This window comes from Thunnus thynnus, chromosome 10 (genome assembly GCF_963924715.1).
Source record: "Thunnus thynnus chromosome 10, fThuThy2.1, whole genome shotgun sequence".
NCBI lineage: Eukaryota > Metazoa > Chordata > Actinopteri > Scombriformes > Scombridae > Thunnus > Thunnus thynnus.
Window position 1 is genome coordinate 14,209,819 of NC_089526.1, and position 16,995 is coordinate 14,226,813.

At 43.4% G+C, this 16,995-nt stretch overlaps 1 protein-coding gene across 11 annotated transcripts in view; it reads left to right on the forward strand.

Moving 5' to 3' along the window:
- Positions 1–16,995, forward strand: part of fam131bb (family with sequence similarity 131 member Bb) — a 58,874-nt gene that overhangs the window by 28,183 nt on the left and 13,696 nt on the right. For 4 of the 11 annotated variants that reach the window (XM_067601211.1, XM_067601210.1, XM_067601208.1 and 1 more), the window contains 4 exons: positions 2,127–2,444; positions 11,299–11,336; positions 15,108–15,143; positions 15,566–15,668. In XM_067601211.1, coding sequence (XP_067457312.1) covers positions 2,417–2,444; positions 11,299–11,336; positions 15,108–15,143; positions 15,566–15,668 — 205 coding nt within the window. In that variant the 5' untranslated portion in view covers positions 2,127–2,416. The other 7 variants (XM_067601213.1, XM_067601214.1, XM_067601216.1 and 4 more) reach the window with 7 other exon arrangements.

Sequence of the window (16,995 nt, forward strand, 5' to 3'; positions counted from 1 at the left end):
CAAAGATGGTGAGAGGCAGCCATGTCTGTGAATGGCCCATGTATCACGGGTGAGATTAGTGTCAAGAATTCCTTCCCTCTGTGGTTGACCTTGTCTCGCATTGATGGTCCATATCATAGATCACCACGTTGTCACAGGTGTACCGTAAAGAACGTGTGCGCGCATGTGTGCAAGTAATCTGACCGAGCTTGTGCACAGGGTTAAGTAAGTCTTACCTTCGATACGGAAGAATGTGCACAGAAAATAAGAACCAACTATGAATCGTATTGATAAGGAAAAGCAGGATAGATACAAATTAACCCGTGATTTCAACAAAAAACATAACACGGTGAAATGAGGGAGACTGGCTGAAGCATTATAGAGACTTCCAGACAGACACAGAACGATGGACAGATGGATGGGGAATAGAAAGCCAGAGAGGGAGACGGGGGCTGACGACAATAGACTCCTTCAGCAGCAATTACACATCTTAGAGGGGAGTAGTAGTGTTGTTTTTTTTCTTTTTTTTTTAAACCAGAATCAGGATGTGTGAGCCAACAGCCCAGAGCGAGGCTGACCCCTGCAGCAGCCTATAACCTCGTCTCCTCTCCCGTAGCGGAAAACCAACAGAAAGAGTTAACACACACATCTATATATAAACCCACAGTGTAGGGATTGGCTGGATTATGTGTGATTTGATATGTTAGGCAAGTCACACATCCACATCCATGCACATCCTGTATCTCTTTCTTGTATCAAACTCTTAAACTAAGCGACTGCATTGTTTGTCTTGTTGCTCCGTCCATTCTGAAGTGCTAATTTTTTATTTCACACAGCATTCTCTCCACACCTCTCCTCTCGCACATGACTCAACTGTTCTTTGCTTTCCTTTTCCATCACTCCTCCCATCTGCCCGTGTCCTTTTCTCTCCGTCCTTCCATCTGTCCTGCTCTCTTCCCCCTCTTTCTTCTTCACCCAATGTGTGTAAAGTCAACAAAACATGACTGACCACACATGCAACCCCCCCACCCCCTCCCCCCCTACCGCTTTCTCACTGTCCAGACTGTTCCTGCGTCATTTTCTGGGCAAACACTTATAGAAATAGCACATATAAATTTGAGCCAAAGAGAGGGGTAAGGGGTTGCCAAGACAGAAAATGAGTCAGAGGGGTAAGAAAGACTGGGAGATGTGATGAAAAGAACTAAATAAAAAAGAAAGAAACTAAAATGAGACAGGTGGATTGAGAGGGAAGGTTTTGATGTGAGAGATGTAGATAAAAGAGTCTCTCATCATTGTTTTTTTTTCACCAGAATTGAGGGAAGGTAGGTAGTGGGAGTGGAGGTAAGAGGAGCAAACACACAAAAAAAGGAGGGGATAGAGGATTATCTGGGGATGTGATTCAGAATGAACAGAAACAAGAAACAGGCGCAGAGATGAGTGAGGGGCGGATCAATACAGAGAGACGACAGAGAAAGAGGTGGAGACTCAGCAGCGGCTTGACTGTGAAGGAAAACCCTCTGCTGTTTTTTTTTTTTTTTTTTTCTTTTCCAGGATTGTTTAGTATTGGTGTATGTGTGTGGATTTTTGGAGCTATCAGTGTGAGAGAGAGGGGGGAGGGAGGGGAGGAGGAGGCTGATTGAGAAGGAGATGGAGAGGGGAGAGGCGCGAGGAAACCGCTGCAGTGCATTGTTAGGCTGAGCGCACACAAGAGAGGGAGACAGAGAGAGAATCCCCCATTTTAGCTCAACAATATTACAGCAGTGCAGAGATATCTTCAACAATGGCAGCCGGGCACTCTCAGCACTGTGGTATTGATCTTCTAGTGGCAACCTAATACACACACAGTCAATCTAATTGTTGTTTTAACCTCTCATTAGATTTAGTGCCTGTGGTTGTTTTGAGCTTAATGGGTTTTTTTTTCTTTTTTTTACAAATTATCTAATCATATGATCATTGTCAATCTCAATAACTCAAATTGTTTAAATAAATGTAGTGATTGCCAGACATTTTAAACTGAATGTTACAGGTAACACATTGGCAGTGATATTGATACCTATTATTAAAAAAAAAACAAATATGACAAATATGTTTTAAATAATGATAATAATGCCTCAAATCTTTATTTAGTCATAATCTATTTCCCTCAGGCATACTGACTTACTAACTGGATCTCTTCTAAGACACTGCACCGGAGAGAGCGGGAGGGAGCGATAGAGAGAGAGAGAGAGAGGGAGAGAGAGAGAGAGAGGGGGGGAGAGAAGGAGAGAGAGAGTGATCGAGCAAGCGCAGGAGGGAGAGAGGAAAAAGAGAGAGCACAGGAGAGCAAGAAAAAGAAGCCGGAGCCGAGAGAAAGAGAGAGTCGCAGGAGGAAGAGGGAGAATGCACGGTGTCTGGGTAACACTTCCACGCTTGTATCCAGGGCCTTTGTGAATACACCATGGGATGCATCGGCTCCAGGACATTGAGTAAGCCCCACTTCTCTTCCTCTCTCATTGCGGACTAAGGGGGGGTTGGGACACGAGGGGGGGGGGGAGGATGGGGGTCCTGCAGGAGCGAGGGTTTGTGTAGGGACTAGGATTTTGTATATGTAAGTGCATATGCGTGTGTGAGGTGCTTTGCTTCTTGCCCTTTGCTGTGTGTAAGCAAGCTGTGGATGTATGGTCACAGTAGCTGTACACAGGCAAGATGTCAGAGACGATATGTGTTAAAATGTGCTACTGTGTGTGTGGTTGCATCCCCCACCTCCCTTCCTACTCCCCCCCTCCCTCACTCCCTCCTCCCATCCCTTGATTTATGATGCTGTTTGGCAGTATGTATATGTGTGTGAGTAGGAGGCAGAGAGGGATGGAGAGGAGAGAGGCGGGAGAGAGAAACGCTGTGATAGTGCTTATTTATAGGGCGGCATGGCTTGTAGAATGAGAGGAAAAAGAGAAAAGGGAATAATGTCATTGTCAGGGGTGTTTGCACAGTTTGTTATTATTTGCACATATGATAGAGATAGAGAGGGATAAAGACACAAGCAGCAGAGGAAGAATTTTAGTGCGGGCAGACAGGGAGGAGGGGAGATGGACGGATGGTGTTGGAGAGAGGGGGAGAGGGAGGGGCAAATACGTGCAGGCGAGGGTGTGTGGGATTGATGGGAGGTTTCAGGTGAGGGCCCTCCTGGATAAACCCATAGATGATTTAGTAAATCAACACGAGGACTGCTGTTAAGCAGGGACAGACTGGGAGGGGTTGTAGGTAAACAATCAATTGTTTGCATGAATCTGGTTCAGATATGTTACAGTGCTTATTCAGGTGCTGCACACATCTTACTAGGTAGAAGGAATCACGCTGAAAGGTAAAATAAACACAGACTTCCTATGATGTTCAATATTAATGAGCCACTTAGCACGTCAGACCGTTAAACATATTTACGGCTAACCGTCCGTCTGAACTCTACGTCATTCTGAGGAGAGCATAACCTCATGAATGTCAAAACCAGAGGTTACAGACAGGATCTCCAGTGTGCTTCACCATGTCCCCCTCCCCTTTTTTTATGAAAAAAACTAAAAGTAAATTCTTGATGGAGAGCATTTTAAAAATATCTAGGATCAGCACGTGCAGCGGAAAGAGTACTACATGACACAGTTAGGAGGCAGGTGTGAACTGAATACAGCACAAACGGTGTTAGAGCAGCTCAGGCCGCCCAGATTAGAGTATTTGACACATTGCAGAGCAGAAGAAGAGCACAAGGTTGGGATCCTCCTCTGTGAACACTCAGGTCAAGAAAAGAGACCCTGCAAGCCCGGCGACTCATGCTGCTGAAAATAATGTGATTGCAATAGACAGAAGGCTTTGGAAAGGTGCCACTGTAATCTGATTGTAGGCCACCCGAATACTGATGCTCATTTTTTATACAAGTTATCACAGAAGCTGAAGAATCCAATAAGGCAGCTCAATATGTAGCAGTGGTACATTTTCTAATCAGGGATAAGTGATGAAGCGCTGCGATAAAGGAGAATATGCATGAGTACACATCCAAAGCACACTGTAGGCCGTCAGTGCCATGTAGTAGAGATTGCACATCTACTTAATGGAATATTTTACCAGTTTGTTTAAGAGGTATGCTCTATAATCTAACATGAACGTGTAAAAAAAAACTCATATTCTCCTCATGGGACTTTACAATCTCTACAGCATATGACACCCTCTATCCGTAGACCCTCAAAGAGAAGGAAGACCAGGCGTTTTCAAGCAGCTTGTGCATCCGAGTCTGTGACTTTGTTGTCAGCAGCAACGCTGACAGTCTAGAGGTGTGGTTGTGTTTATCCTGGGTGAGAATGGCTTTAGTGTGTGCTATTGATCGGCCTTCTCAACTGCGGTCCACGCTGCCAAGCAGAGATCAACAGGAGGGAGCAGCAAGACAGCAAGGACTGAATCTGTCTTTGTACAGGAGTAGCCCTGACGTATCTGTCTGCCTTCCGGTAACTCTATCTCTCCCAGTTCCATTGTATCTGGGAGTGCGCTCCGTGGTCAGGCCTGTGATATCTATTTGTACCCACACACACTGCTATAGTAGGTTATCTAGTCCTCGTAAAAATCATGGCTCTGTGTAGTACGTCTGCGCCCAGCAGGTTGACGTACTGCATAGTGTCCAGCAGGAAACTGTACGTTTGCATTTTGTTTCTGATGTCAAAGGTGATGTCACATTTAAAAAAACAAATTTGGCACTGTTTTTGATTGTTGGAATATTAATAGAAGTCTTTATTATCCCCTGTGAGGAAATTGCTTTACCCTTCACCATCCTGAACATTGACATCACTTGTTGTTAAAAGTGTGCCTGTTTTAACTATATTAACAAGAAAGGTTCACTCACACACAAACTCTTGGCTTAAAAAGCTGCATCATGGCAATTATTAAATGTTGAGGACACTGATACATGCAGGCGGAAATAAAATCAAAATCACAAGTATATGCAAGTGAAAACTTCAATGTAGTAGTGAAGATAGTTTCAATTGATAGGTATATGAGGTCATGGCTGTAGGTCAAATGCAGTGGAGCTGAGTTAATTCAAAAATAGTCAGAAAATGAGGGCTGGCATAAATACCAGGGTTGTGGTTGGTTCAGTTTTAATTCAGTGTGACTCTTCTTCAAAGTTTAAAATCAGATCTTTTGCTAATAAAAGGTTCTCTTACATTGATTTGATGTAAAACAATCGTTATTTTAGGTTATGTGAATAAGAATTGTACTGATGCTAACCCTTTTTACACCCGCTTAGCCCAGATGCCCCTCACCAACGCTGTCACTGGGTCAGGTGAAGACAGACAATGATGTGCAGTAGATGAGGTATCTGCATCCATCACCCCTTTCAGAGAGCGAAGGCCTTAAGAAGCAGTCGATGGGAGGTGCACATTCTTCTTCACCTTGTCAGCAAGGAAAAGGCGCCGAGATCGACTGCAAAATAACCACAAACAATGTTTTTGTCTGTGAAGCAGCTTGTGTGCAGCACACACAGCTTACGTATGCTTCATTGAGAGCAAATTTCAACAGCTGCCAACACAATGTTAGTAATTATGTTTCAGCACCATGGTGTTGATCACATTTCTAGATAATACTGTTAGACATAAGTGTGCTAAAAGCCACATATAATTTTTCTGTATACAGCAGGCCACCCTATACTTGCGACTGTTGGAAACATTATTCACCGTATAAATCAGGGCATTGTGTGCAGTATGAATATAACTGCTACAGTTCAGCCTGCAGCGGTGAAATTATAGATATGTGGGATGTTATGACAACTCTCACCTGTTTATTCAGCCTCTGAGCAGACTCTTTCTCCTTTCACTTTCTCTAAGTTAGCTTTGGAGAGATGCCACTGCTGACACAACACTTACTGATTCAATAAGCACCAATAGCCAATTCTGTACAGTATGTGTGTGTCTGTGTATGCATGGGTCTGGGTATCAAACCTTAATACTTTTATGGTACTGATTGAAATGTGTTCATAGCACATATTAATTGGTAAAAGTTTGTATCGAATGCCTGGTCAGATTCATACTTTTGCTTGCTTGCTCTTTGATCAGATAGTTCCTGATTTAAATCAAAATGAGGCCAATTTTTGACTATTTTATTCAGGAAAAGTTCTTTTATGGCTGTTTCTGTTCAGACAACATTTGAGAACTTTGGTCTTTTGTGAATGACCTCAAGTGTGCATGTGCCTTTCATATGATTGTGCTTTTGCTGCTATATTTATGTGCATGCTGCACCATGCCTTAACATGCCGGCACTATGACCCGCATTTGCCAGTTTGCAGTCTGCCTGTAAACTGGCAAATCTGGCAGTCGGAAGTGGAGGCTGATTGATTGGCTTGTGTCCAGTTTGGAAAAGCCTTGTACACATGAACACATTCAAGGTGAATGACTCAGTGATGTAGTATCGTGGAGACACGGTGGAATCTGATAACCCTTACCTGTGTACGTGTGTGTGTTAGTACGTGTGTGCGTGCATGTGTGTGTGGTCATACAGCATGCTTATACATCCAAGGACTCTGTGTCATTTTCTCTAATGTGTGCTATTATAGTTTGCCTTGTCACTGGATGTCAGGTTATACGCCTGGATCATTGTGGGTAGGGAATTAATCCTAAATGTAAATGGGTGTGTATGTGTGCTTGCGTTTATGTATATCATTTTGCGCTTTTATGCGTAAGTGGCAGATCAGAAATAAGAGGCCTTTGTGTGGGCACCTGATGGCAGGCGTTTCTGTAAATAATGTGACTCAGCCACAGAGTGAGTAATGAAATTGAAACATAATGCAGTGAAAGAGAGAATTTCATCACTACAATCTGATCTGTGTGTGTATGTGTGTGTGTGTGTGTGGGAGGGAGGGGGGGTTATATTATGTAGGAGTGTGTGTGAATTTATGTGCATTTGTGGATGCACTCAGCATTAGTGTGCGACCAGAACTGATTGTCTCAGTGTTATCTGCACCACTTCAGCGCTGATAAAGAAAAGGGCCATGTTCTCTAAGATGGGAAGTCTCTTTGAATATCAAAGAGCAAGAAAATAAAGATTTCCTGCTTATAAAGTGATATCTGCCTCACGCTTAACTGGTTGATTTCCTGCTCCTCTGCAGGTTTTCATCCCATCATCTAAACAGAATCAGATACAAGTATTATTTCCATATCAGGTCTACATGTTTATTATATATTTAGCAAGCCATTAGGATGTTTATGTCAGGTGATCAGGTTTATGATGCTGGGCTGCAGCTACCTGTGCCAAGATACTACATGCTGTAGGTTTGTAGTTACCACAGTCAGTGCACTAAGGAGTGCATCAGTGATGGCCATATTCATGCCTAACAGTTAAAGGAGGCATGTCAGGCCTGCCAATGACAGGGGCATGTAGGTTGAGAATGGTATTTTGCCAAGAAAATGGCAGTAACTCAGGCTGTGCTTGTCAGCTCCCCTGCATGTATGTCCTGAGACACACTTAGCTCCGTTTCCTCTACCAAACTTTCCCAACCATCTGGGCTCCGGTCCTCAGCTGTGCTCTCGCTGAACTCTGGAGCTCAGTAACCCGGCATCTGCACATATCGCTGCAAGAGGGCTGCTATCCAAGCCGGTACCCTATCGTGGCAACCAGCCTTACTGCAGCTTTCACAGTAAACAAGCACCAAGCCCCCCTGGTTCCTCGCCGTTATTGCCGCAGGGCACTGGGAGCAAAAAAAGACAGATGACGCTCAAATGCTTCCCACTTCAGCGGGAGCCGTCAAGCCACCACAGTCAGAGCTGGAGTTGACAGTGCAGGCGCTGCAGATCTTTGGTTGTTCGTTACGCACGGCCGCACTGCTCCCTCTTTTTTTTTTTTTCCTGTGCTCCTCTATCTCCCCACCCTCCCTCGCTCCTCCTCGCTCCTTCTCCTCAGCTCAGCTAAGCCTGACTCCCCTATGACCGCAGGGGGGTATCCAGCGCTGCACCGCTGTGTGTGCGGGGGAGGAGGGAGAGCGCCAAGGGAAGAAAAGCTTGCTCAGAGCTCTGGTCATGTGTTCCGTTGTTGTTGCTGTTTCCTCAAGGAGGTATCCTGCCTGTCTTCTCAGAGCAGAATTACGCATTTGCTTACTGTGCTGCCGAGAGTCCAAGAGTGTCACCTAACTGAGAAATACGGAGCGTGCCATAGCCTTAGAAACCACTGAGATGCTGCTTAATGACCACTGACCTATCATTTATAGAGATATTTTGAGAACTGTAACCTATAAACAACTCTGACAAATCACAGCATGATACAGACGTCCAAACCCTTGTGGCTCACTTCACAAATAGCACATGCTTTGATGTAATCTCATTTGAGGCTGGAGCTCACAGACACTAGATAATATACTGTACATACAGCTAAAAAGGTATGCACACTGTACTTAATGTTTCTGGTCCATTGCTGTGTAAAGGCTGGAGGGCTTCCCAGTGGTGGTTTGCACTGCTGCAGTCCAGAGAACTCTTTAGCCATATTGTGATTCATGTGGTGGAGAGAGTGACTGCTAATCTACTAATTGACCAAATGAGGTTGAGGGACAGAGAGGGGAGAGACTGAGAAAGTGAAACAGAGGAAGAGAGAGAGGCAGCGAGAGTTAGAGGCATTGTGTGTGTCCCTGTGTGTTACACTGTACGTTGCCGTGGGCCCAGCTGTGTGCGTGTGCATATATGTTCACATACAGTTTGTGTTTGCAGGGCAGATTTTTAACCCCGATGGGGACGAAATCTGGGACACTCTCCCACCCAGGCAGAAAATGAGACATCTCTCTGTCTAACTGATATCAGCCAATAAATAACCACATCACACCACACTCCACAGTGCCAAAAAATCAAACACGGCTGACTAATCCCTCTGAGGTCACACAGAGTTCACCTCTAATAGTGAAAGTGGCACTTGAATATAAATGTGGCCATCCCCTCTGAAAATGGCTAGACAGAAAGGAGTGCCTTTACATCCGCAGTATGGGGGTGACCGTTAGCTGATCCAGAGGAGTTTCACTGAGAGCGATGCTTTCTTTTTCAGGAACACCTCATTCACACTCACACAGTTTCTCACAGTTTGATAGAAACAAGGTATAATTGCAGCAGAGCAGGGAGTACTGTCAACAGCTGCTGTTAGTGCCCTTAAACACCGTTAAAACAACCAGACTGTAAAAAAAACAGTAGCTGACAAAGTACCCTGCATTCATTTGCACATTTCAGCCATTTAATGGTGTATTTTAATTTTTCACCAGTCAAGCGATTAAGAGTTAAGTATATTCTTTACCAAAACAGCGAAAATAGAGTTTGACAGGAAGGCACATTTTCAATCCGAAATATTAATGTTAAATTTAGTGTCAGTTTCTTAGAAACAATGAGCAAAGGCATGTTCGTCTTACACTGAAAAACTGATAAAAGAACTGAAGAAGCCTTTTGAATGAGCGGCAAAACATCTTCAAGAATCTAAACCTTGACTTAGCAACTCCAGACATACCATGACCTGGACGACTGATAATCTTCACAGACAGGTAACAGAATATCAATTTCTCGACTGACGGAGACGCTGATTGAACAATAATGCAATGCAACCAAAGGATATTGTTGTATTTTACACAAGGTGTGTGTCTTAACTGTTGCTCATCGTCCTACACCTGAGAGTGGAATGAAGTTTGGTTTAGATACTGGACATTCAGTTGATAGTCATATCACCACTTCTGTAAAGTTGAAAAAGGTCCACCAAATATTCAATATTAAAGAGGTACTCCAACAGTTAAGTGTTGCATGTACAACTGGGGGATTAGCAAGAGACAAGAATCCTAACTTTGACACATAAAATTGGTGGCGTGTCCCTTTAACGTGAATTTACTCTGGTAATGTACAAACCAACCAGCTATATTTATACAAATTTATGTACATTCTGCTGAGACATCCAGAAGTATTTAGGGAAACAGGGAACGGTGATAAAAGAAGAATTACACAAAGTGGATTGAAGGAAAGTGGGTCGAACAAAATGGGAAATAAAAAGAAAACTGATTGCTCCTGGAGGTAACTCTTACAATGGATGAAATAACACAGAATGATAGCTACAATCTGTAAAAAAGGAAACTACTGACAATAGATTAGACTGTATTAATTGTGAGATTGTGGAGCAAGGTGTTGGTGATTTATAGTTGGCACACACTTCCCTGTGTGAGTAAAGAGGGTCAATTTCTGGAATGAAGTGTGTCCCTTGTCTCCTGCCCTTGCAGTGATCTGATGTGACTGGATGGAGTTCAGAGGGAAGGGTAATATTTGAGAGCCCAACGGAGACAGAGCTGAGCTGATGTTTTTGAATCACTGGGTCAGTGGGTCAGAGACATCACTGGACATCCAGAGAGCCAACTGACTCTCTGTGTTTCTCAGAGCTCCCAAGGAATAGCTCATCATTGCCAAATGCAGCTGTGAAAACACGATTGGCTCAGCAACACACATGCAAACACGCTCGCATACATACACACACACAGGGAGTGCTGATACAGAAGTGAGCCCCTCTGAGAGTTGCACACGGAGCACAGACCCTCTGATACAGAGAACAGGCACCTAGAGACTGAAGCTGTGTTTAAACTCCATTACCAGCACAGTCTCTCTAATTAAACCAATGTTTTAATTAGGATTTGGACAGTTAGGAAAGAGGAGGGATAATAATGTTCATTTAGCCAACAGAGAGTGTGAATTTCAGATGACTCCCAGTCCCATCCACAGTACGCTTGGTGGATGGCTTTGTGTTGATCTGCCATTGAAACTTCATAGTGCATTAAGTGTTATGCGGGTGTCAATTTCATATAAATGAACCGGAGGGCATAACAATATTTATCGAAGAAAGACTTTGTCAATTAGACTCCATCAATAGAGAAATCGTAGACATCTCCTGGAACATCCTGGAGATAATGGTGGCAGTGGAGATGTGGTGGGTTGCTCAATAGTAGCTCTAAAAAACTGAATTTCAATGATATTTAAAGAAAGAAGGAAGAAAGGAATTGAGACTGTAGGGACAGAATAGGAAAGCGGAAGCGACAGAAGATTCAAAGCGGAAGAAAGAGCAGAAATTCACCCGAACACAAATAAAAGCAGAACAAGAGAAAAAGATCTTCCTCACTGAACTTTCACTAAAGCATCATGAATGGTAGAAATGATAGATTAGTGATCATTTTGTGATAGCAAGGCTCCTTTTGTGATTTGATTCAAGGTTTGTGGTTTTTTTTCACAGAACTTACTTGAATACAAATTAAAGTTCCTTCTCTCCTCTCTCTCTCTCTGTTTGTCTCTGTCTCCCTTCCTTTTACCCTGCTCTCAGCGGCAGATGGCGTGCCAGTCCAGAAGGATGGGGAGCAGGTAAGTCCTCAGCGATCCCTCTGACTCACCCCTCCTCCAGACCTCTTTCCAAAAGTGGACTGCTTTGCCACTCCACCTGAGGAACCAACATTGCTGCTGACTTAAAACCAGTTTCACAGGCAGCTACATGATGAGCTACTGCTTATAGAAGCAGCGCACCCCACCACTGTAGCTCTCTGTATCTCAAGGTGCCGGTGCTTATGCTAATAGATTAGTAAAGTAGCACACATTATCATGTCAATGTCAGCCGCTTAACTTCCACTACACTACTCTGCTCGAGATGGGGTGGCGTAGCTGGAAGAATGAATGATCGTCGGTTCGGTTGGCTCATTGCTGTCGCTACAATGTCTGTTGCTTGCTGTCCATCTGAAAGAGTCACTGCTCAGTGCTGGTTCAAAGCAAAACAGCAGAGGAATCACTCCCTCTTTCTCTAACTTCCTACACAACATTACTACATCCTCTCCTCTCCTCTCCTGCTGCTATACTGATCCCCTGCCCTCAACTGATCCCTCTGAGACAGGACACAGGAGATGGAACCATTTTTGACTAAAATGCAGAGAACTCTACTTTTCCACCAAATGCACTGTGGACTGATTCCATCATTTATTTATGCATCGTGTCCCAGAACGCCCTTCGGAGGAAAAAACAGCCACAGCCACACACGCACACACACACACACACACACACACACACACATCAGCGTTGTCAGGGCTATTAGAAGGAACGTTGGAAAAGCTGCTTCAAGGGGCCCAGCTCTGCCACTCAAGTGTGTTAAATCTCTCATCACACCCACTCCTGTGGAGGGAGAGTAAGAAAGAGCGTGAGAGAGAGAGAGAGAGAGAAAGGCGAGCAGAGAGCCAGCGAGGGAGGAAGTGGGAGCAAAGAATAGAATTACAAGAAAAAGAAGGAGTGAAGAAAAGAACGGGAAGAGGCTGATATCGATTAACATGAGCTATCACTGTACATGCTGGATGTAGCTGATGGAGATAGTGAATGGTATCCTGGTAGTTGCTCTCACATTATGTCAGTTAGCATTAAATTACAGACTCTTTTACAGTCTGTTGACCAGCGGTGGAAAGTAACTGTTGTTGTATTTACTCAATCATTTACTGAGCTTACAGTTTTGTTGTACTTGTCCTTTATATTAAGTATTTCCACTTTATGCTTTTTTTAACTTCTACTCCACTACGTTTCAGAGGGAAATACTGTACTTTTAACTCCACTAGGCCCACATTTATTTGATATCTTAAGTTAGAAATTACTCTTCAGATTAAGATTTTACATAAAAAAATCATCTTAAAAAATATGATTAATTATAGATTGAACAACTAACACTATGTGAAGTAGTTCAAATTAGCTCCACTGCAACCAGCTACAACATTATAATCAAGTCAAGTCAAGTCAGTTGTATTTATATAGCGCCAAATCACAACAGAAATTATCTCAGGGGACTTTTCACATAGAGCAGGTTTAGACCGTACTCTTTAATTTACAGACCCAACATTCCACCATGAGCTGGCACTTGGCGACAGCGGCAAGGAAAAAACTCCCCTTTAATGAGAAGAAACCTCGAGCAGAACCAGGCTCTAGGTGGGCAGCCATCTGCCTTGACCGGTTGGGTTTAGAGAGAAAGAGGGAGGAGAAGAGACTAGAGAGAGACACAGAGAGGACACACAGCAACAACAATAATAACAATGAAAATAATAGAAATATGACTAATAATAATAGTAGTAGCAGTGGACGTCAAGCTGGACCAAGGGGACAGCAGGTGGTCCGCAGCCATAGTCAGCAGGCGGTCCGCAACCAAAGGTCACCTGCGAGATGAGAAAGCGCAAAACTCTGGGGAAGATGCCAAGTTAGTAACAAGCGTTAATGGGGCATGAATGTGTACAGATAGAGTGGGAAAGGAGAAGAGAGGAGCTCAGTGCATCATGGGAAGTCCCCCGGCTTTCTAGGCCTATAGCAGAATAACTAGGGGCTGATTCAATGCAAGCCTGTGCCGGCCCTAACTATAAGCTTTATCACGAAAGTTTTAAGCCTACTCTTAGACGTAGAGAGGATGTCTGTCTCCCGGACCCAAACTGGAAGATGGTTCCACGGGAGAGGAGCCTGAAGGCTGAAGACTCTGCCTCCCATTCTACTTGCTGCTTACACGTTAAAGCATCAATAATAATAAAACAATAATATCATAAACAAAATAATATAGCATAATGAGTACTTTTACTTTTAATACCTTCAATATATTTAGCTGATAATACTTTATTGAAGTCAAATTTGAATGTAGGACTTTTATTTGTAATGGTGTATATTTCATGTTTCTATTTTACTTAAAGAAATAGCTTGACAATTACGCTTATTGGCTTTCTTGCCTCAGTGAGAGATGAGATATTGAGATGCTGAGATATTGACACTCATATCTGTATGGTAAATATGAAGCTACAGCCAGCAGCCAGTTAGCTTAGCTTAGCATGAAGACTGGAAACAGGGGGAAACACCTAGCCTGGCTCTGTCTGAAGAGTAACAAAATCTGTCTGCCAGCACCTTTAAAACTCACTAATTAAGACATAATATCTTGTTTGTTTAATTCACACAAAAACTGAAGAGTAAAAACACAGCAAACAGGCACAGATAGTGACTAGCTGGTGAACACAGCCAAGCATTTAGCAGCTAAGCAGCCAGATATTTTGGTAGCGACCGAAAACAAGCTAAGAGAGAGTGAATATTGGACAAACATTCACCAAGCGGCCAGAAACATGACTCCAAATGAATGATAATGTAGCTCCGTAACTGTCAGATGTTTGCTTAGAAGATAAACATATTAACTTACAAGTAATGATATATCAATATTGAGCTCAAAACTTGTGTCTGCTGCCCGTAATCGGTTATTGCAAGTTTAAGTAAAGGATCTCAGTGCTTATTCTACCACTGCTGTTTACATTGCAAGGATCCAAATATGTACAAAACTCTATTCTGTCAAGAAAAACACACTTGGAAAGGATATGTGTGATGTCAGGGATGTTAGAGAGAAGTGGAATATTTTCAGTCTGATGGATTGCTAATTTATGTTTGCTAAACTGTGTGTATATCGACAGGAAGGTGAAAACATTTCAGCACTGCTAGTAGCCCACCAGTGTCCCTGGTCTAGTTAGTGTCAGTCCAGCTGATAGAGAGAAATGGTGTGGCAGAGACTGCTGCTTATCTCCTTTGTCCCCAGCATCTGTCTGTACACACACACACACACACACACTGCAGACACTCTTCCTCCCGTTAGCCTCACTTTGTGTGTCTGCAGCATCAGATACTATTCAGCACAGCACTGACATCACTCTCTCGCTCACACAAACACACACACACACACACACACACACACAATTTTCCGCTGGCTTTCAGTGTTTTTGGCAGCACATGTAACTAGAGAGGAGATTCTTTCATCCGTAGCGTATTCACTCTGCTACACATAACTACGCAAATATAAACTGATCCCTGTTTAATCCCCTCCCTTCTCCCTGTCACTCTGGTCCTTGACTCTTGCCTTTCTCGTTCCTGGAAAATCCTGTGTATCTGTCTCCTCTCTCCTCTCCCTTCTCTTAATTTCTTTATCTTCCTCTGCATGTCTAACATGCAATCCGCCCCCCATCTGTCGCGATCTCCCTATACCTCCTCCTCTCCTTGTCTTCTCCCATTTCCCACCCATGCATGTCAATGTTCTCTCTGTCCTGTCACTCTCTTACTCTTTCCCCATACCTCTCTCCTCCTATTTCTCTTCCTCAGCATGGACGATCAGAATTTTCATGGGAAGGAATCAATGTAAGTGTTGTGACACCATTCCTTCATCTACTACTTTTCTTTCTCTACCTATTTGTTTCTTTCACCTGTTTTGATTTAACTCACCACTTTAGCGATCAGCTCCCCCCCCCCCCCCCCCCCCACGACCCCCTCCTCCCTCACCTCAGCCTTACAGTCGATCTCTTTCGGTTTATTGTAGAGAGCACAATCAGAATCACTCACTGGTGCAGAGTAAAAAATGTACACAGTAACTTGGAATCAGGATTTGGGTAATGCTGATTTTCTCTTTTGTATTAACCCAACATCTCCATCACTTCTCTCCACTCACCCCTCTCTAACACACACTGTCTCAATGTCTTCGTGTGCCCTGTCACACCTCCCATACTATCCTTTTCTCCACGCTTTTTCCCCCTCCTCCATTCCTTTCTCTTCTCTCCCTCTAGCTGTCTATGGAAGACACCACGTCAATCCTTCCTCGGCTCAAGAGGAACTCAAACGCCTACGGCATCGGGGCTTTGGCTAAGTCTTCTCTGTCAGGTGTGTCAGGTGTGTGTCTGTGCTGTAACTGGTAAACCGACCCCATGTTGGCTCCATCCTCCACTGGGCACTGGAGTCAGCATGGTACCCGAAACGGGTTCCCCTGTATCACTTCCTCTCCACACTGTGATAACACTTGTCAATGACTCCATGTGAGTCATTGATGGAATGAATTCAGCCTGAAAACACAACACACACACACACACACACACAGTGCGTCATCATACAGCTTGTTGCTCTAAGAAAAGGTGAGTGGTGAGTGGGAAGTGTAGTTTTTTATATTAAATGGTTGTGAAATTGGTCTTTGTGGTGTCCTGAGCAAGTATTAGTTTGGATGTTTTGAACCATGTAAAGTGTCGTGCTGAACAGTTAAATATAGTGTAGTGAAGTGCTTTCTTTCAGTGCAGTGTGCTTGGTTAAATCCAGCTGTTTTGTGCAGTGCAGTTTATTTGAGTGCAGTTAAATGTATTTCAGTACAGTGCAGTGGAGTGCAGCTGCTGCACTGTGTGGTGTGGTACTGATTTGTCCCATAATGTATTCCTATAATTTATTCATAAGTCTCATCTCCATGTGCCACCATCAGAGAGAATCCAACAACCAAGGATTTACTGTATGTGTCATCGTGTGTTGGTCACATGAAATATGGAGCACAGCCATTATTGAGATATCAGCTTGTATGAGCTCGGATGCAGGGGAGGGAATTTCTTCTTTAAAAAAAAATGTATGTTCTGCAGTGTTTGCATGAGTCAAGTTTTCAGATAGAAAGCGAGGAGAAAGAGAGCAGTTTTATGCTTACGCGGCGCAGCTTAGCAGAGGTGTGAAAGCTATCATGTCAACAAGCCAACCTCTCATTACTCATGCCTCACAGCCACCTCACCCCAATTAACCTCTTCCATTCCAGGATGCACCTTTGTCAGACAAGACACATCCATTCCCTCCTCTCCTTCCCACGGTTTTTACATTAAACACATGAATATCACCTCAACAACCTTTGTCATTTAGCTATTCTCGTAATCCATGTTCACGAGGACCCTCATTTAACTACAGATATTTGAATAGTAGGATTCGACTGATATGGGGTCTTTGATACTGATTCATCTTTATTTGAAGCTGCAAAAGCTGATATTTTATGGCAATATTAAATATCCAATGAATTTGACGTTTATATGTCCCCAAAACTCCAAAGTTAATCAGTTTTTATTCAGTGTTTCACCCAGAACTTTTGAGGCCAAATATCAAAAACAAATGTACAAAATGGGACTTTACGTAAAATTCTCGTTTGAAAAACAGGAAATATTACTAAAAATGCATCAAAATATAATCATATGAACCTGGA